Consider the following 21,444-nt stretch of genomic DNA (forward strand, 5'->3'; position numbering starts at 1 on the left):
TAAACCTGCTGGGTTTGGCCACACGGAGATGTGAGTTAAAATGCCATCATGACACCAATGATGTCATCAGGCTGAGATTTAAAGTAGGCTTCTTTCTGTCTGCAGCAGGGGCCTTAGCCAACTTCAAAGTCAGTAAAGATAAAATGTTGCCAAGTGGGATTGGTGCAATCTTGGATTGATTTGTAGACTCGAACAATTTTAATCCATTCATTGATTTCACCAAAGAAAGGAGATGTTGGGGATAGCATCAAACCCTAAGTGCCAGAGCCGAACTATGTTAACTTCTGGGACCAAGGTATAGATTAAGTCCAGGTGGAGAGCTGAGGAGGATGAAAGTCGCCTTTCTCTGTTAGCTGTGAAAGTGTCCAATGACATGACAGGAATTCCAGTCAAAGTTGTGAAAGAAGCTCACTGTTGAAATGTGCTCTAAGTGTGCGGTCATTTGAGATTCAAAGCTGGCAGCAAGATATAATTACAGTGTGATAGTTTGATCTGCAATATGTGCTCATTTGCTTTGAAAAAAGTGACTTTTCTCACTGTTTGAGGAAGTACATCTCGCAGTCATCAAGATAATGTGTGCTGGAGACAGGAACATTTTGCCTACTTTCGGCATGGTGGCAGAGCTTTTTGTGGTCCTGCTTGGTTCTCTACTAGTTCATTGGCAAATTGTAGCTTTTAGCTCCATGATCATATTTTATGGTTTATTATGAAATATTCAAAATAATATTCTGATGGAAATGACATCATCGCATGTAGTACACAAGAAAATTGTTATTAAGTTGTAGGTTTTACAAGTAAGTATATTTTGTCATGATGTAAGCAATTGGTTTATATCTATCTAATCAGTTTTTGCTACTACTTCCAATTAGGCATTTTCTGTAATAAAAGAAAAACAAACATTTTTGCATTGAATTTTGACACCTTCCGACACCAAAATCATGTTAATTTGAACTTAACATTTTAATGCTTGTTGGTCTAGCACTTCACTGCTATCAGAAGCAGATACACAGACAGGTTAGAGCAGTTTCAATATGGAGCTTTTCTGGTCTTGCTTTGGAGGGATGAGAAAGCAAAGCTAACAGGTAGTGTGAATTGAGTGAAAGGCAGGGGCAGACCTAGCTGGAGGAAAAGTCACTGTCAGGTGTGTGCCGTCATTGTCCTCATGAACCTTCAGGAATGCTCTGCTGAGGTAAGCAGCAAATTTCACAACATGTAATTAATCCACTGTGTATTATAATTGATTTAGTTTTTAAAAAATCAGATTTTATTTCAAAGGACTGAACTGAAGGATGCTGATCTATATTAAAAACATGACAGGTGACCCTGGAGAGATCAACAAATTAAAATACACAGCTGTTTAATTAAACTTTCGATAAAGTTCTTTGACATTTTTGCAGATGTTATCTGTGATTGATGAGGATAATAATTTTATACACCTGTAAGTGGGTTTAACTGCCAACAATACTTCATTCCTGCTGCCTTTTCTTAAATAATGCAGTCAAACAAATGGTTTTTGCTTTTTACATCTGCCACCAATGCAGCAGATCAGGGCTTTGTGAAAACGGTAACTGAGTGACCTCACGGACAAAGTACTCACCTTTTCCACTGAGACCCTTAGGTTTGGGAAGATGCTGAGAGATAGGTACAAGTACAGGACCAGTGCAGGCAGCTTATGAAATAGGACTGAAAAACGTCCAGAGTTTATGTGACCAATATGCTAATTTCCTCTTCCATCTCATATCTGTGATCTCAAATATTGGCATTTCAGGGTCTTAGGAGCACCCTCACACCCCAAATAGGTGCCTGCAACCACCACTGGGGATGTACTTAGCCACTGACATATTAGGAGCTGGCAGCAGTGCTGATGAGTCAACACACTGATCCATTGGGGACATGAGCATATCAGCCTCTTATCACTGCTCATGCTTGTACCTCAAGTACAAGTTGAGTCACGTCAAAATAATGTCATTTGCAATATCAGGCAGTTCATACATCTACCCAGCATTGCTGTATTATTTTGCAATGTCCATACTGCTCATGGGTTTTTGGGGGGTAGGGAGATGTAAACCATGGGCGTTTTAACATGGGCATTGTAAACAGCTGCTCCCTGACTGACGTCTTGTTCATTGTACCATTAGCAATGTACTCTTTAACAAGTGTTCTTTGCCAGGGTAGGGTGGGGTGGGGTGGGATTTTGAGGGAGGGGTATGCAGCTCTACCAAAATAGATTTAAATAACTTGGGGAAAGTGTGACATAAATAATACGGAGGCAAATAATAAAAAAAGAAAACCTACCCTTGTGTTTAAATTTAGAAAAATGTCGTCGTCCTTGAGTAGAAAGCCATAAACAAACAAGAATGCAAAACAAAAATAAAACAGCAAACTCAGAATGAGAACCAATATCTGAAAAGATGAAGCTTTATACACATCTGTACCTGGAAACAGCTCAACCTGGCAGAGGAGAACCTCCCCCTTTTAAGAAAAGGAATTTATCCACAAAGATATCTGGAATTTTGGTCCAGATTGTTTGATTAGGTATGCAAATCAAAATCATCCCACTCGATAAGCATGTTTGCCCAGCTGCTGCCGGGTTAAGTTGCTGCAAGGTATCACATTCTGGCTTGTTGAAGTGCCTAAGGCCTAAACAGTGTAATTTTCTTTACCAGATATGTTACATGATTTTTTTTTTCATCCTTTTTCCACCTTTCTCTCCTCCTTTCCTAAAGGCTCATGTTGGGGTATGGTCTCAGGAATAATGGCAGCCCTACAGGCCCTCATCCAAGTACCACTCTATTTGTATGGGCCTCAGCAATGGTTGTTGGCAGGCTATGGGAAGAAGGGGTGGGTGGGTTTGGACATTGCAGTCAAGCCTGGTCCAGTTCCCACCAGACATCCACACATGCACACTAGCCAACGGTGCTCACTTGATATTGATTGGGAGCCTGAACCATGGCTGGATTTTATTTTCCTTCCTAGTTCAGGGACACTGAGGTCAACTGGGTGCTCCCACTGACATCCAGGCATGGATAAAGACAGACCTCGAGTCGCATTTTGCACTTTCCCCTGTGGTCCTTTCCCAGTCAGTGCATTCACTCACTGTGCCATCAGGGTAAATATTTTTTCAAAAATGTGTACAAATGAATCCTGATAAATGTGTATAAACTTTGTCAAACAATGTTCTTGATTGGGCTCTCTGCTCATTGAATTGCAGACAAAAATAACTACTTTAATAGTTTTATACCACAGACCACATAATTGTTCATTTAATCAATTCAATCAAATTGATGCAACCTGAAATCAATAAACTAAAGCCTACTTCATAATTTGGCATACAAAATACCCTGATGTCTTCAGGTGAGATTTGACTGTGAATTTCATTTAATGATCTCCAGCATTACAGAAAATGATACAAAATCGAGACAGTATGATAGGCTACTAGTTCTGTTACTAGATTAGTGATCCAGAGGTCTGGACTAATAATCCAGAGAATGCAAACATCCCACCATGGTAGCTTGAAAATTGTAATTCAGTTCAATAAGAAAATAAGGAGCCTTCAGAGGGATATAAGTTTGTCATGAGGTCAGAAAAATCAGCAGAAATTCTCTCTTTGTTTAAGAATGTTCTAAAATGATTGGTGATACACAGAGGTTGCATTGCCAAACTTTCCTACATATAATGGAAATGACAGAAATATTTGGCTCCTTGAATTTTTTTTTACAATAGGAAAAATGGGAAGAGATTTAGTTCCATGGAATGTTACACTTGAATCAAGTGGACATTTGTCTAAACTTAACTGTATACCAAAATAATGTGATATCACCTGGACTGAATCTAATCCCACCCCTTCAACTGATGCTGTAAATATTCCAGACATCACTTAACAGGAGCTGTAAGCTATTCAGGCACCCAGGCACAAATGACCTTCAACATTGCAGTTCTGTGCAATGACGCTTAACTGATTTGGCATGCTTGGAAAAAAAGGATCTTTTATGAACTGTCCCAAAGATATATAAATTAAGTGCAGGTTGACTTATAAATCTTCATTATTTGGGGTCTGCTTCCACTCCCAGGTTAAAGGATCTGGTATGTGTCCGGAGTGAGACCAGAAGATACTTGCAGGATACAAGGTGGCTGTTAACTTGCTGTCTAGACTTGTAACAATCCGCTTTAGCAGAAATGAATCTAACAAATATGTATAAATAGGAATGGCCCTGCACTTAATGTATCAATGAATGTGTAATGGGCTAAGACCCTGAAATACACTACTAAGGGAGATTTTCAATCTTTAATTTGACAGATCCCTAATATCAAAACATCTTGGTTGGCAAGTAGGATTAATTGTTAAGTCACCGTAACAATATCTCCTTGGAGGATGGTGCAGTCAGCTGGGGTTCATCATTACCCAAAAGAGTTTAGAAAAAACAAGTTTCTTTTAAAACCATTTAACTTTGTTTCTTAATTTCTCCTCTTTTTATTTAGGTTTTCCTCCTCAACTGCAGTCTGACTTCTTCACACAGGTAGGTGGTGTGGTTGAGCTTCTTATTGTACCTTTTCCTCCTCAGACAAATCAGCAGAGGCTCACCTTCCACAGGGAAACATGGGGCTAATTTTAACCTTACCTGCCGAAATAAATGTACCAAAAATTGGCACGTGTATTAAAATAAGAACAGCATTGGTGTTATGACTATAGGCTGAGATGAGAGGTGAGCAGCTGATTAATCTGCTGCTTAAAGTGCCTGACAGCTGAGTAGGGTTTAAAAGTAGAAGGCCAAAATGACCAGTGCAGCCAATAAAAAAAGCTGCATGTTTTTACACAAGCTGATTTTGACATTTAATTATTTCAGCGTTCCCACCACAAGCAGTGATCACTACAAATAGACTCCACTGATTTTTATTAAATGTTTATTTTATTGTACTTAAATTTAAAAGAACAAACAATTAAAATTTAACAATTATAATCATGTGGGAAAGCTGTATGACTAAAAAAAATCATCAAACTTTGGCGGTATTTCTTCAGATAATTATTTATTTCTTTTTAAAACAGGTTAAAATAATTCTTTTTACAATGCTCATGAATAGCACTGGGAGCATATTGGTTAAAAGAAACGTGTTCAGTACTTAACAATATCATTGTTTTGTTTGGTGGTTGATTTTGACTCCACTCTCTCATCCTGTTCCTCTTCCAAAAGCTCTATTTGATGAATTTGTGGTAAACATTGGTTAGACCACAGTTAGTGTGCAGTTTTAATATCCAATTATTGAAAGGACATTCAAGTCATAGAGAGCCTACTCTGTAGATGGGCTGTATTTCACACTCCCTTACTGGCATGCTTAAAGGCAGGGGTGGCACCCAAAGTCCAGCAGGAGGCCTTCCCACCACCTACCCGCCTACCTCTGACCTGGCCGAAATTTTACGGGGGGCTGAGAAGGCATCGGGCAGCACACCTGTCCTTGGGCCTATTGAGGTCCTTAAGGGCCAATTAATGGCCACTTAGGGACCTCGTCCCCCTGCCGCCAGTATTTTACCCACAATGGGGGTAGGCCCATGCCATGTGGGAAGCCTGGAGAAGGTGCTTTGCTGTTGAAGTGTGTGATTTCTGAGCTCTTCACATGCCTCACAGCTGAAAGTCACACAGGCAAAAGCAAACTCCCTGAAGATGGGTATTATTTACAGCCGTAATTGCCTGCATTTGGGCAAAAATTGATAGTTAAAAAATGGCATGGAAACATCAACTTCTTCCCTATGCAATTCACTTTATAGTTGGGCCAATATATCTGTCCCTATGGGTCGGATTTTCGCCTCCATTTGCGAAATGCTGAACATAGTTATTTTTTGCAGGATAAGCAATTTTCTTCTGCCTTTCTCATCCTACACATTTTTATGCAGCCTTCTTGTGGGTTGGGAAGTGCAAAAGGCACCTCTGGGAGGTGGATGTGGGGGCTATACAAAATTTGAATTTCCTTCGCCATCCTATTTTCGCGTGTGTGTGTGTCCGGGTTTTGGAAGCCCCAAAAAAAAATGCACCTCCTTGAAGAGTTCATTATCACTGGGGGAAGCCTGCTGAGGAGTTGGGAACATTCTGACAGGTAAGTGTTAAATGCTTTGACACCTTCAAATGCCATTATTAGATGCTGTACTGTGATGAAGATGCATTTTAATGCAGTGATTGATCATAGGACTCCAGACTGTAAGGTAAGTTGACCATTGCACTATCCACCATTGTGTTTGTGTTGACATGCTTTACAGCACTTTTCCCAAGGCAGAAAGTGCCATAATGCATTCAAAACTGTTGAAAAATGTGCCGGCAAACTTTCCTGTCATGTTTTGGACTGAGACTTAAATGTCCAGATATTATTTACTTTGAAAACACTTGCCCTGCTGGTGAAGATTAAATAAAAAGCACCTGCTCCATTGACGGACAGGCAATCTGCTTTGAAATAGAATCATGACACTATCTGTCTGTCAGCTTGAGGGGGTCTGGAGCTGAAACTAATGTTTTGATAGCTGTTGCCAATTTGAACGCTGGTCTAAGTTCTAAAAGCTGCTGGAGTACTTAGTTCTGTTGACACAGCTGCTCAGTGGAGTGATTGATAGTTTTAAGAGGTTATAATAACCTTTGATATGGTTTCTGAATACATAGTTGTTGGTTCACACAGCTTAATGGCCAGTTGAGGGATTAAACATTGCTTCTATGAGCCTACAGTTTTTTGCAGTATCAATGACAGAGATTTTTATCAGATTGTTACAGATTTATTTTTTTTCACCTGCATCCATTGCTATTGCATGGCCTCTGAGGACTGTACATGGGTGGGAGGAGGAGGCATGGAGTGGACATGGGGAGCTTGATGGGGCATGGAGGGGGACATGGGTGGCATGGGGGATGAGGGGCATGGGGTGGAATGGGGGATATGAGGGGGTGTGGATGGGACATTGGGTGTATGAGGGGGCATGGGGGGATGGGTGGGTTCTGAGGGGTGAATTTTAGGGGCCATAAGCACAATGTCGGGAGCTGTGCTGCTGTCCCTGAAAACCGAGACAGCCTTCTGACCAGCCCACCTCTGCACCCACGCTCCATCAGCATTGTGGCTCAAAACTGTGCATTGCACATTGCCCTTGTGTGAAAAATGAAAATCCCGGGCAAAGTCAGATATGAGTCGGGTGTGCATTTCTGAAGCTGCAATTTTGCGAGCTCCAGACAAAAATCCGGGCCTACATCGATGGTGTATTTAGTTTCCATGCTGTCTCATCCTACCAATTTTAAATTGACTACACTGATCATTAGCCTGCTAAACAGGCAGGAACTTGACACAACTTGAGCAAGTGCTTGGACAATCATTTTAATGTTTAAAATGAATAACCAACGATACTTTCTCATGCTGAGTTGGGGGGAATTAATTCTGCTGGTTTTCTCTTGGAATTTTTTTTGTTGTGCCTACTAACTTGAAGAGTAAATATTGAGAGGAATGTATGACTTTTTTTTGCAACCAGAATTTAACCTTCCTAGGTGAGGTACATCATGGGTTATATAAAATGTGAACCTCCCTTGACACAGATATCACCAATCCACATTAACCCAAACCCAGAAAGATGCCACCCCCGCTAAAAATGTTTTCTTCCCCACACAAGCCATTTTTATGATGTTTGCAAGTGTGATTGCTCATTTAATTCCAATTGGTGCCATACAACAAGAACACTAACTGCTTTGTAAAGGTTACAGTATTTACCCTCTCAATCTTAAGCAACAACCCAAAATCTCAACCTGATAAAAGAGCAGCTCATCTCTGAACAGACCGATACAACTGTTAGTAATGTTATTGACTGGATCTTCTCCAAGCAGTTTCCTTCACCGATCGGTCTACCAGAAATAGTTGAATACAATACTTCACACTATTTCAGGGGCAAATTACTAAGAACAAAGTAAAGCCTGAGAATAGATATTTGCAATTCCTAAAGTTACCTCTGAAATATAGTTTGCTTTTACTGATATCACACTGTTCTTCATGGAAAAATTATATTATCTTTGGAACAGAAATTGATGTGAGTGGCCTTCAGTTATAAATAAGAGATCAAACGGTACCTTTTGCACAATCAGCCCCATGGAATCCTGGGAAGCAGTGACAAACGCCCGATACACACTCTCCATTGCCATGGCAATTGTGAGGACACTCCTGCACAGAATCTGACAATGTCATAAACATGGTTAGTAATTAGTTTCTAATTTTAGCTGAATATTCAATAACTGAATCTTTCTAAGAGCCCCTAACCATTTAAGTGTTTATTTTTTGTTTTGAAGTTAGTTATCTGTTATGTTCATCAAGACGACGGCTGTCAGTGCTTTAGAACGGAACACCTTTTCTGTTTTGGCATTGGTTACAAGTCTTGGACGGTCAACATGAGGTAGATTTTGAGTTAACACAATCTCCAAAGTCCACCTCAACAAGCGCAGCTGAAGAACAGCACTCATCAATGCACCAGCGTGACATTTTCAGTTCCTACAACTTTGTAGTATGCGACTGAAAATGTTAAGGTCACAAGAAAGTACTGGATAATAGAAGGCTTCTTAGCTCTTCAAATCTGTTCCTTCCACTGACCATGTGCAATTTACCCGACTGTGGACTCCATCTAACTGCTCTAATCTCCCAAGGAAAGGATCTGTAAAATTTCTCCCTGTGCCCCCAAGGTAATTGAGTGAAAGTACAGAATAACTTGCTAATGTTAGAATATACATTATTCAGTCTTAATCAGCTACTTTCCACCGATGATATTTCCATGATCTCAACAGTACGTGCATTACCATATTGGAAATTGTATTTGATCACTTCTTTTATTTATCTTTCTAATCTGCAATTCCATTCTCTGCCAGATACTTGGCAATTAGCACAGAATTATGGCTGACCGTAACGCTAGAACCTAGAGGTTTGAGGTCGAATGCTGATCCATTGTGTGACTCAGCTCCCAAATCAATTTCTTTCTGCTTTTAATTTTCTTGCCTTTGCTCCTGTCTCCTCCAAATAAAGTGACCTTTTGCGATACAGTTCCATGGGTGGGAATAGAAATTATGAGTAAAAATTGTCAAGCCTATTCAGAAATATTGCCTTGAAAAGAAAGTAAAGATAAGACAAAACTTTTTCATTCTTGAACTTGGGCCATTTTCAGAAAGGAAACTAGGGCACAGATTTTCGCCAGGACGAAGAGGCTTTCCATCGTGGCAAAAATAGCTGAAGTGCTTGAAAATCAGAAGTCCTGCACCTACACATGGCACTTTCCATTTTCATGGGGGCGGGTATGGGGGCAGGGCACATTTCACAGTTTACAGAGGCATCTGGCCATTTAAATCATTGGATGCCTCCACTGAAGTCAGATTATGGTAGGCCAGCGGTAAAACTTTTAGCTCGGCGGACGGGCACACGGCCAACCCGTTCGAGTGTAAGCTGATGTGCATCGACGTCGGGCAAGTGTCCCGAAGTCGGCAGCACACCCGTCGACAGTTAAAAGGCCTATTAAGGCCATTAAACTATCAATTAACTTGAATTTTTCACTGCCTGTCCAACCTTACGGTTGGCGGGCAGACGAAAAGTCCAAGCGGCCTTTGCACCTTTTAGGAAACCTCATCCACGGGCAGGATGAGGTTTCTGAAAGCAAATAAAAATAAAATAAAAATTTCAAAACTTAATTAATAACATGTCTCTGCTCATGTGACAGAGTCACACGAGAAGACATGTTTCATTACATTTTTATTTTCTTCATTTTCTTATATAATACTTCATCTCCCTGAGGCAGCTCTGTGCCTCAGGGAGATTATGAAGTGCGCACTCGCATGCATGCGCCAAGGTCACGCTCACCCGGCTCATACATCCCCCCCCTCACCGCCCCTCACCACCCGCACAGGCTGCGTTCAGCGCTGCCACTCGCGTTTCATGTTGGGTGGCCTTAATTGGCCCGGCAGCGTGTAATTGCCTTCCAGCCCCAATCGTGGGCGGTGGTGGTTGGCTTCCCGGCATGGTTGAATTTCTGCCGCAGGAGTGCGAAATCCAACATGTGCAGATTAGATCAGGTAAGAACAGGTCTGAACTTTGTGGATTCGTTTGGATAGCCAGGGTACCCCTTTGGAGAAGTAAGGTACCCCCTTCGGATCTGCTCCCAGTACACATTTGGGGGAGGTTAGGTGCCTTTTGGAATTGTTAAAAGTAGGCATAAGTGTGCCTAAGAGGTGCATAATCTCATTGCTGTCAAGTTCATTGGAATTGTCAAAATCAACTGTCAAAAACACCAGTCAAGAGGGCCTGTCAAAAGTGTCAAGAGGATCTGTCAAAGGGAACTGTAAAAACTGTCATGAGAAACTGTAAGACACACCTATTAAAGGGAGCTGTAAAGCTGTCAAGGCATTTAAAAATCCTTCCTTAAATATTTGAAAAATATCTGGAGTGTTTAAAAACAATGATTGCTTGCTATTTCACCCTGTCTGTTGACATACGCCTGAGAGCTTTCATTACTTGATTAGTGCTGCTTTACTGATTTCACAACCATTATCACAGTAGGATGACTGCCATTTCACAGCTTGATTGACAGCTACAAGTGGTTATAGACTCTTTGATGTGGCACTATGAATTCCAATGCTTGTTGTTATAAGAGTTTGTGTACTTAAATGGAATTTTTGTTGTTATAAGGCTTTATTTAGTTGAACCAATGCAAATGTAGTAAATGGCTTTTTATGAATGAGGTTTCTTTTCCAAAATAGTGAAGTCTGCAATAGACACTTTGAACTTTGTTTTATAGAACTTTATTTTATCTAATCTCTTTCATGGGCTCTGAGGTCTGTCCATGGTGGATACTAGGTCAGTTGGCATGGTAGGTGTAAGGAAAAGGGTGCTAGGTATGGGTTGGCATGAGTTGGCACTAAGTTGGCATAGGGGCTATAAAGAGCCATAGAGGTGTGGGTGGAGGAGCATAGGTTGGCATGGAAGGTATGAGGGGCCATAGGGGCTGGGTACAAGGGCATACATTGGCACAGGGACTATGAAGAGCCATGGGGGTGGTAAAAGGGGCATAGGTTGGCATGGGGGTATTTGGGATGGCACATCCATGTGGTGGATGGAAGCTCTGCCCTGCCCCAGATCTGTGCCCAAAAGTCCTCAAGGGAATTTCTGAAGGCTGTCATTTCTGTTTTTTATGAATTAACCATTCCAACCCTACCAAACACAAAATTTCAAAGCTGGAATTCAAATATAAAAAATATAGATTAAAACATGATATGGATTATATTGGTTATATTTCCCTTCCTAACAGCACTGTGTGTGTACTTACACCACGTGGACTTCAGCAGTTCAAAGAGGTGGCTCACCGCCACCTTCTCAAGGGCAGTTAGGGATGGGTAATAAATGCTGGCCTAGCCTGTGATGCCTACATCTCATGAACGAATAAATTTGCAAAAAAACCTCTCAGCCACTCTTTCCTATCGGCATACGCTCATCTGCTCCTCAGAGCTTTGCTTGCCTGCCTAAACACGGTTAGTGTTTTTCTGAACTGCTAGCTTTCAAGTTGAGCCTCTTCTTTGCTCTTGAAAATCAACAAAACAGCTCAAATAATACTTAATTTGTGAGGGGGTAGGGTGGGGGAAAGGTGGCGGTGAGCACCAAAAAGTACAACGCCTAAGTATGCAATAATACGTTGCAGCTATGATGCTCCCGCTCTATATTTGATTGATGGGTGTCAAAGAAAATTTCTTGGAAGTGCAGCAAACCTGATTGAGCTAATTACATAATGATACCCTGCAGACTGATCTGGTTTTCCTTTCCTCAACTGGTTCTCAGGATGTCTGGAAAGGACACATTTATTGCCCATCCCGAGTTGTCACAAAGTGGTGGTGAATGACCTTCTTCATGAACTGCTGTAATTCCACTAGTAATGATAGACCCGCAAGGGCATTTGGCCAGGTCGTCAGGATTTCTGACCTAGAGATGAGGAAGGAACAATTGTATATGTTCAATTTGGAATACTGAGTTACTGAAATCAAATTCTTGGATTGATAGCCACCAGTTCATCCTAAAAATTAACAAATAGGATTGAAAGAGAAAAACCTTTTAATTTCCAATTCATATCATGCTATTGTCTTAAAGTGTCTTACAGGGGCTAACAAATTAGAAATTAATGTTTCAAAGATAAATATATTTATTGAGTAGAAATAACCTTAAAGGCCAAAAGAAAATTCAGTTCTGACTCAATCATGAGTCACAAAATAAATCCTGGGGTGGATTTTTAGGTCACCGTGTGGGCATGATTGGCGGGCCTGGGAGTGGCCAGGGAATGGCACCCGACCGCGATTTCATGCTGGATGGCCAATTAACTGCCAGCCAGCGTGAAACGCACACTGAAAGACTCAGCACTGCCGGAGTGGGGACGGGAGGAGGGCGGGTGCTGGAGTCAGCGCAGGTACGGTGGAGCGCTCGCAGAAAGCTCCCTGAAGCCAGGGAGCCGCCTCAGGGAGCTGAAGACCTCAACAACCTAAAATAAAGGTCACAGGAACCGGAAAAAAGGGTCCAAGCTTCGTAATCAGTCAAACTGAAAATGTAGGTAATGAAAACGCTATCCACAGGAAATTGTTTTTATTTTAATTTATCACGGAAACCTCATCACGATGAGGTTTCCTGAAAAATGCAAAGGCCGCCTGACCGATTCGCCCGCCCGCCAACTGTAACGTTGGGCAGGCAACGAAAAATCTGTTAATTGCACCGTTAATGGGCTTAATTGCCCTCTTAATTGTCAGGGGGCGCGCTTCCGAGTTCAGCGCGCGCCCGCTGACCGAAATATCGCGCAAGTGCACGATGACATCAGGACGCTCGCCCAACGTCAAACATTCCATGTTTTATTGCTTCTCTGTCGGAGTTAGCATGAAGTACTGCTTAGTTAAACCATTATATCTTTTTCTGAATTGTTAATGACTGGTAATGAATGCCCATGTTTGAAGTCCTGAACAGCATTTTATTCTCCCTAATTGTTTTCTTGCCCGGTTATTATGCCGTCGTGTTTCTTTTGGTGGTTTGGTGGTTTCCATTATATTTAAGTGCTTTGCCTGCCTCAGAAGGCAGGTGTCTGCAGCCAAAAGGAACTGCTACCTGAGTGTTTAAGGCTCCTAACTTATCACAGTGTGACAGTACTGTCAACTTCTGAAATCTTCAACAGTAAGTATCTACTCTGATCCTAACAAAGCACTACCCACAAAGAACATGACTATGTTTCCTGTCCTGGCCACAGAAATGATTTGGAATCACATTCCGAATGAATTGTCTAAGCACAGAACACAGATCTGAGACCCGAATGTAAGGGTTTAATGGACCTTGTGAAGTGCTGCTGACTATATAAAAACCAACTATGCATCAGAACAATCTTTAGTATAACCATGGAGTAAAAGAAAACATTTAGAAAGGGCCTGCTTCATAGTGGACTGGAGGAGGTATAGATATATATGCAGGCAAATGTATGCATGAGGTGTCGTTATAGCTGGGTGCCCATGCAAGCCTGTTATACGCTTACGTGTTTGTGAATGTGTGTAAAATTCAGTCGAGGCACAGCAGGTGCTAGCAGCTCTCTCCCACTACCACCCACTCCCAACCTGAGTGTGTAGATGAGGCTCAAGGACCATATTATCTATACAATCAGTCATTTCTTCGAAAAGCTCTATTAAAGTTGTCAAACATGACTTGATGTCCTTGATTATCACATGAATTTATAAATGCTCACTAATTAGACCTCGAATTATGTATTCTAAGAGTGAACCTACAACTGACATTAATCTAACAGGCCTATAATTATCAAGTTTCTATTTTTTTCTCTTCTTCAACAGATTACAGCAAATATATTTATTTAAAGGAACAGGTTAGAAGGAGTTATGAGCTATGACACTATCATAAAGCCGATGAATTAAGTAAACTGCTTAAAAATACTCATGCACCAGTCTTGCATTAAAATCTGTTCATTTGAGAACACCTGTACAATGCTCTCTTGTCCAATTGATAAATAATAGCATAGGTATGGGTTCACAGCAATGGTGAATGTCTGACGCTAATGGCCTTGTATATTATTGCTACTGTACATATTTAAACTCCACTCTGTCCATAGGCTTCCTCAGTTACTCTTCTGGCACCAGAAGTTTACATTCCTTAAGCAGCACATTGTTTAGCGCTTTCATGTAAAGCAGGCACTACCTGACCAGATAAATCAGTAGAAATTAAATATCTGTGTACTTTTTGCCTGGCTTGCATCCACTTGGGAAGAAGGGTCATGAGAAGTCTTGCTTGGATTCTTACTCAGGCTTATCTATTTTTCTCATTACCACTGTCTACCTATCCAGACACTTCTTCCTCTATACCGCTGTCCATTTCACATGACGGAACTCCCTAATGTGAATGATGTGACTCACAGTCAAAAAAAAGGCTCCCAAGGACACTGACCTCTGATAGATTACAGAGCACCAATGTTATTAACCTGCCATTGATTCCACCTCTGTGCAATAAAGGACAGCGTCAAAATCGTTAAGGGTGACAATGAAAAGTAACTGCTGTGCTTACTTTTTAAAAACAGATGCCAAGTGTCGCATCGATAAAACACACATTGGATAATAATGGTTACACAAATGTCAGTTTTCTTCCCAAAATGGTGACCATTTTCTGTTAATCATACTTCCTTTTGTTAAGTGGGAAATCATCAGCTGTAAAATAAGACTCAATGGATTTTTTACCATTTACTGGCCAATAATCTGCAGTTTATATAACTGTTAAAAATTATTTGTATTCCCTTCCATTTCCTTTCTAGTCTGGCAATGCCTTGATTTTAAATTTCTCAATCCTTGTTTTCTTATCTGTCCTTGGATTCATTCCCCCCCATCCAGCCCTACTGGCTGGATTGTTAAAAACTGGGACCCTTGACAGATAATGGGAAAACTGCCCAGACTGCTGAAATCCAAATTTTGCATTCCACCAAATGGGGTGAAGACAGACACTCAACCCCCTCGGGAGCATGAAAGACCCCATCCCCTGTCCATTCACACCGTCCTAGGACTGTTCAAATGATTCTGAGATGAGACATCTAAGTGCAATTACCTGTTCTGAAACAATAACTGCAGCAGGCAAGAACTAATATAATTTCTCTGGAATATGCAACAAGCAAAGTACTTCAAGGGCCTTACCAAGCAAGAGAGAGAAAAAAAAATAGACAATGCTGTACTGAACACAGGCTGATTGAAGCTATGCACTCTTTCTCTCTCTCTCTTGGAAGTGCTGTGCCCGGTTTGCAAAGCAACCATACTGAGACGAAAAACCGACTGTGAACCAAGATCTTTTCAAAAAATGTGGAAATCTGCTCCATTCAACTATACCCAGGAGAGCAGCTGAAGAGAACGGCTACAACATTGAACCACCGCATCAAGACCAGTCAAGGAACAGCTAACCGTGTACTCCTTTGTTTTATCTTTCACAAACTGTAAAAAAAATCCTATAAGCCTGACCTCTTACTCTGCCATCTGTACTGGTGCATGTGTGTGGGCCCAGATGAACGTGTGTGACCATATAAATGATGGTTGTGTTTTACCAAGTTTCTGTTTTGCTCAGGAAATAGTTTCAATAAACTTATCTTGTTCTTTGTTGAACCTAAAAAAACCTGTCGGAATAACTCTTTACACCCTCAAAGCATAAATAGTGGGACTCTTACAGAATTGGCAAAGCACATCCTCTCTAGGTTCACTAAAGACCCTGTTACAATCAAACCTGGAGTGGGAGAATAGAGGAGTCATTTCACCCCTCCTCAGGTAGTCATAACACTCCACATCACTTAAATTTCCTGGCCAATAATCTATTGCTAAAGTTGCTTGTAGTTAAAAGCCAGAAGAACTGAGAGACTTGATGAATTGTTTCCCTTGTGACTTCTATTTATTTATTTATTTTTATTCATTCATGGGATGTGGGCGTCGCTGGCTGGGCCAGCATTTATTGCCCATCCCTAGTTGCCCTTGAGAAGATGATGGTGAGCTGCCTTCTTGAACCGCTGTAGTCCATGTGGTGTAGGTACACCCTTTGCTGACAATAGGAAGTTTCTTGTCTATTGTTAGCATCTTCCTCCTTTTTGTTCTTTGCCTCACCTCCCCAGTTCAATGGCATAAGATTGTGAGCTCTCCATATGAAAAACATTAAACATCCAATCCTCACTGTGTGGTATTTACTTCAAAGGTAATAGAATGGACTGGACAATATTTATATAATAAAAATAATTCATAACTTTTCACAAAATTTAAGGCAATTATAACAGCAACGTTTTGAAAATAGGAACAGCAGCATGCCATTCAGCCCCTCAAGCATGTCATAAGATTATATTGGACCATGACTGTTATGTGACCAAACTCAATTTATCTGACTTTTCTCCATAACCTTTGCTGCTGTTACCTAACAAAAATTGATTGATCAGAGCTTTAAAAACTGGACAATTCATCTTATTTTAGTAGGGATTGAGTATTAAATTTTAAACAGAGGATTGAAATGATTACTGACAACTGAAAATAAGACCCTTTCTTCATCGAGCGAAAGACAAACTATACCTCTGGAAACTGGGTCAGGGATAAATAAGGACGAGAAAGATGCAAAAGTCAATGTGATTACTTATTGAGTGATGCAAATGAAAGAAATTTGGTGTTAGCAAGCTACAGAAACACTAATATTCAAGATCCAATGCCACAGGCTATAGTTAGCATTACATCCAGGACTGGAGGTGAAACATTAATTCACAAACCTTATCCTTGCCATGTTGAGCAACTAATGGATGACTTGAACCTCAGTGTATAAGGGATCATAGATTTCAGACTTTGTTTTGACACTGGGGCCACAAAATTCATCTGCATACAAAGGCCCACCCGGCTTTCTAGTGGGCAGGTGCAGTCCTTTTCTCTAAGGATATGCATGCACAAAGGTGCGTGCTGGCGTGCAGCCGAACAAGTTGAGTTGGCACTGATGTTACGCCAGGATCCCAAATTTAAACAACGCAGGTCCTGGCCTTGCCTGTATTGTTCAGCAATGATAAAATAAGTGTGAAGCGACAACATAAGCCCTGCAGTAGCATTATTTAAAGGGTTTGGCACCCTAATTGCAGCTGTTAGTTTTTTGAAACTTTTTCCATTGTAAAATGTCTGAAAGTACTCTGCAGTGTTTTTGGAAGTGTCTTGGTGAGTTCCTGCATTGGCCAGAGAGTAATGCCTCATCCTCATAGGAAGGAGAGAGGAGTAAGAGACCTGTTCACCCAAAGGCTGCACCAGATATGGGGGCTGAGTGCATGTGGGTTTACAACATAGTAGGGAGATGGAGCAGAATCTGTGGACCATGTCTTCAGCCAAGTTGGAGCCGGGCTCCTTCATGCTCCTTGACAGTGACAGCAGAGGCTGTCTGGCAGGCCAGCCAACACACCCAGCATTGCGGTGTGCATGCCCATTCAGCATTCTCCTGTATGCCACTCCATTAAAGTTCTCATCTGAGCCCTCTGCCACCTCACCCTCTAGTGAGCTGCCAAATAAGCTACCCTTTATCCCTGGCCTAGCTGCAGCCACCCATGCCTGGTGACTCACCACATACCAATTCCAATTCTATACTAACCTCCAAGATATTTGCAGGTCCAGTATAGAACTAGTGGCTGTGAGTGACAGATCAAGTGACAGGGTCTCTTCGTCAGTTCTGTTTGCTTCTCTTCCCACTTCTTGGGGTTCCCATGGGGCTGGGAAGGTAGGTGGCTGAAAGCAGGGACGCAGAAGGCTGTTATGATGAAAAGTCATCAATATGAAACCTTAACTCTGTTTCTCTCTCCACAGATGCTGCCAGATCGGCTAAGTATTTCCAGCATTTTCTGTTTTTATCTCAGAAGGAGAAGGTTGTTGTGAGGGAAGGGGCTTGGGGTAGGAAACAGGAGGTCCATAGCCACACTATATCAGCTTGTTCATCATTAAAGAGAGTGAGCTGGGAGTTGAGAAGGGGCATAACATAGGAAGAGACTGTCATCCTCAATGTTCTCAGTGATGCTGGATGCCAAAGGCTCCATCGCATTCAGCCCCAAGCTGAGGCTGAGAACCATCTCCTCTGTTGGGCTCAGGAGATGCAGGTGTCCTTGTTCTTTGCTCATCTGCTCTGCTCCTTGCTATTGTATGCCACCTAGTTTAATAAGGGGGGGGGGGGGGGTGGGGAAGAATGTCAGTGATTGTGTAGCTCTGTGATTGGATGATGTACGTGCCATAATTGAATAGCTGGAGTAATGTGGAAGCAACAAGCGGTGGGTGTGGGGCTGGCTGCACTGGTAGGTCTGTGAATGCAAGGTGGAAAATCTGCATGTTAAGCTGGAGTACTGAGTGCCAGGGAGCATTGTTGGGTAAGTGATGAGGGTGTCATGCACTGAGCAGTGTCAGAGGTTGCTGGTGTAGTGGACAGGAGATGTCCTGTGAAAGTGCATTCACTGACTTTGACCACCTGTGTGAGGTCATTAGATCTCTTGTGGTGCTGTTGTGAGGTCCTCAAGTCCAGAATCCAGGCATTGACCTTACTCATGCTCCCCACTCCATTCTGAGGGTGGTCCTTGGGGGTCTCCTGGCCCGCTATGGGACCATGGCATCTCTCTTCATTCACACCTCTGTCGATAATGCCTCCAGCATTGCATCCATTACCTGTCTTTTCTGGTGTTCTGTTTCCAATAATTTGCATTACAGCAATCTTTTTTGTGCAGCATCCATTTAAGTGACAGGCTGCCTTTAAGAAAGAGCAGGTTGCCTGTAGCACGTGATTGACAAACAATGCTGCCGTGGCCTCCTGCTGTGTGCATGGCTCACTGGCAGCATTAAGAGGCAGTGATCAGTATTGAGGTGCACCAGCTAATGTCACAATTCAGATGAGGGTGGGCACATGAATTTTGCAGGCTGAACAGACATCGACACATCACCAATTGCGACCCCAGTGCCCAAAAATTGAAGAAATCAAATTTCTAGCCCTTGCTCTTAATTTCCACCTCATTTGTTGAAGATGGTGTCACATAGGAGACTAAATATTTTACAGAAAAGTGTAGCACTATGGAACCCTTCCTAATTTTTACCCCTTCCCAGCCAAGCTACACTGGGACTCGTTTTAAAGTTATTATCATTGCCACAGCTGAATTTTCATTAAAGTGTTGCTTGAGACTCCATTGCCATGGGTCCAGATTTGCTCTGTCTCCTCTTTTCTCTTCAGTTTGGAATTGAGGCTGAGATCTCCTGCAGGATCTACTGGATTCCCATGTGACACTGGGAGATCCTACCTCCTTGGCTCATTTTGCACCTAATTTAGTACTGGAGGCTAACAGGCCAGTGAGATGAGACACACAAGGCACTTGATGGGCACATGCGCACTCCACCAGATGACCTGAACCCCTGAAGAACAGGCCAACTTTTAAAAATTGTACATTTCCTGATTGGCCACCTTTACACGGGAATGGAGATGGGTGGGGGTGGTGGTGCGGAGTAGGGAAACGTGGTTACATGAAGCAAGCAGGTGTCAGGGAAGGACTTGCCTTGGCATTTGCGCCCGCCTGCCCAGTACAAAGTAGATACACCCCACCACCACCACCCCCGGCATCCCAAATCCTGGTTAGGTTAACGTCGGACGTCACTGGTGGAAACAATCCCAGGATCACGGCCTAAGGAATTTCAAGACTGTAGCATCAAAGTGGACAAGAGCAATTATCTGTGTTCAATTATGAGGGATAGTTAAAAAGTAGCTAAACCTAGTGAGTATTGTTGTAGACTTCATCTCTGTAAAATAACCCCTAATTTTTACTGATGTCACTGAGCTACATCTTAAGGCATCCCCTGATACAAAGGCAACACCATACCAAATATCCTTTAATTCTTTAAGGTGTAAATTAAATCCTGGGTTTTGAAGTTAGATGGTAGGATAATTTGATACTGAGAATGTAGCCTCCTGCTTATTGGAAATAGATATCTCAAGAGTAGCAGTGTGTGTTGGTTAGCACTATTTCAGGCACCTAAAGAAGCTGGTAATCTCTTGGATCAGGATGAACAGCACCACAGAAGCACTAGTTTTTAAAACAACGGTGGGGGCTGGTGGTGGAGACAGAAAAAAACACACAGAATGTTCCTGTTAAAAGAAAATGCAGAATAGATTGTGGCAGTTTTCAGGGTGTAGAAATATGGTACAGGATTTTCTTGTAGGCTTCTGAACTTCGCCTCAGTCAGGTTCAAATATGGGTTAGAAGTGCATACTGTATGGGAAACAGTCCAGAGGGCAGGTTCGATGTCCATTTAAGGTCAGTGGGCAGGCTCTCAAGGCTAGAGGGCTAACGGGCCTTTCAGGTTGAAAGCAGTGGTAGGATTCCATGGTAGCTTATAGGGAGAGAGAGGCCACCACAAAATAGAGGCACCCCCTCTCCAATTTTTTTAAAATTTGAAGTTATTACAAACAGCCAGCAGCTCTTTTATTTTAGCCCCATGAAATAGTTCCAAATTATAGCTTTATTGGAAAAGGAAACTTTCGAACAGAGGAGATATTTATGCTCTAGGTTTTATATATATTAGGAAGCCTATACACTGAACGCCAGTTCTACTCACCTAATACAGCAGTGTTGAAGGAGATCAGTTCCTTTTCCTTCCCATCATTGTAGAAAGCAAGATGCCATGTTCCTGAATCCAGATACTGAACAAATGCAGCTTCATTGATGACTAAGGTCTGGATGCTTCTCCGCTCACGTGGTGACTCCATCATGCTCCACTTCTCCTTGCCATCAAGACGCTCCATGAAATCGTACTGGGAGCAGAAACATAAACAATTGCAATGTAAAATCTGCTTTAAATAAACTCAGATTTACCTTCATAAATGTGATAATCCTCTTAACAATCATTTTAATTGAAGAGTTGTAGCTGAAGGAAGCTATTGAACTATAATCAGCTAGCAATCTCTTAACTCTCTTCTAATTCTGCTTTAGAACTGCTAAGTAATTACTTCATAATTTCCAGAGTGTTTGCATCCAATTAATCCGATGATTATCACTTGATAATCAGAGTGATTGTGTTCTATTATTAATCATTCTATGTAGATATCATTATGTTTTAACCACATAAATTCTGATCTTGTACGATAGTATAAAATGGGTATTGGTAAATCCACAGCCCTTTGTACATGTCGGTAGTTTTTATTTCCATTGAAGTTTCTTACCATTAATGGTAATTTTTATTGGTAAACAAGGGAAATAAAGCTGCACTACTACTGTGAAAATGATCAAGAAACAACAGCCACCTGGAAGTACTCAAGATTAGAATACTGCCTTACGAAAATAGCTTTTACTTAAATACCTCTCAGGAGACATTCATGTTCAATGAATTACTTTTAAAAATGCAGTTACTGCTCATTTGGCAAACACACAGCTAATTTTTGCACAGC

General features: G+C 41.7%; 1 protein-coding gene across 5 annotated transcripts in view; it reads right to left on the reverse strand.

Annotated features, from left to right (window-relative positions):
- The window catches only part of LOC144685974 (teneurin-2-like), a 555,228-nt gene that overhangs the window by 151,475 nt on the left and 382,309 nt on the right, over positions 1 to 21,444 (reverse strand). For 4 of the 5 annotated variants that reach the window (XM_078551059.1, XM_078551057.1, XM_078551055.1 and 1 more), the window contains 2 exons: positions 20,616 to 20,811; positions 8,079 to 8,180 (listed from right to left, as the gene is read on the reverse strand). In XM_078551059.1, the coding sequence (XP_078407185.1) occupies positions 8,079 to 8,180; positions 20,616 to 20,811 (298 nt within the window). The remainder of the gene's footprint in view (positions 1 to 8,078; positions 8,181 to 20,615; positions 20,812 to 21,444) is intronic. The other variant, XM_078551058.1, reaches the window with a different exon arrangement.

Source organism: Cetorhinus maximus, chromosome 10 (genome assembly GCF_964194155.1).
Source record: "Cetorhinus maximus chromosome 10, sCetMax3.hap1.1, whole genome shotgun sequence".
Taxonomy (NCBI): domain Eukaryota; kingdom Metazoa; phylum Chordata; class Chondrichthyes; order Lamniformes; family Cetorhinidae; genus Cetorhinus; species Cetorhinus maximus.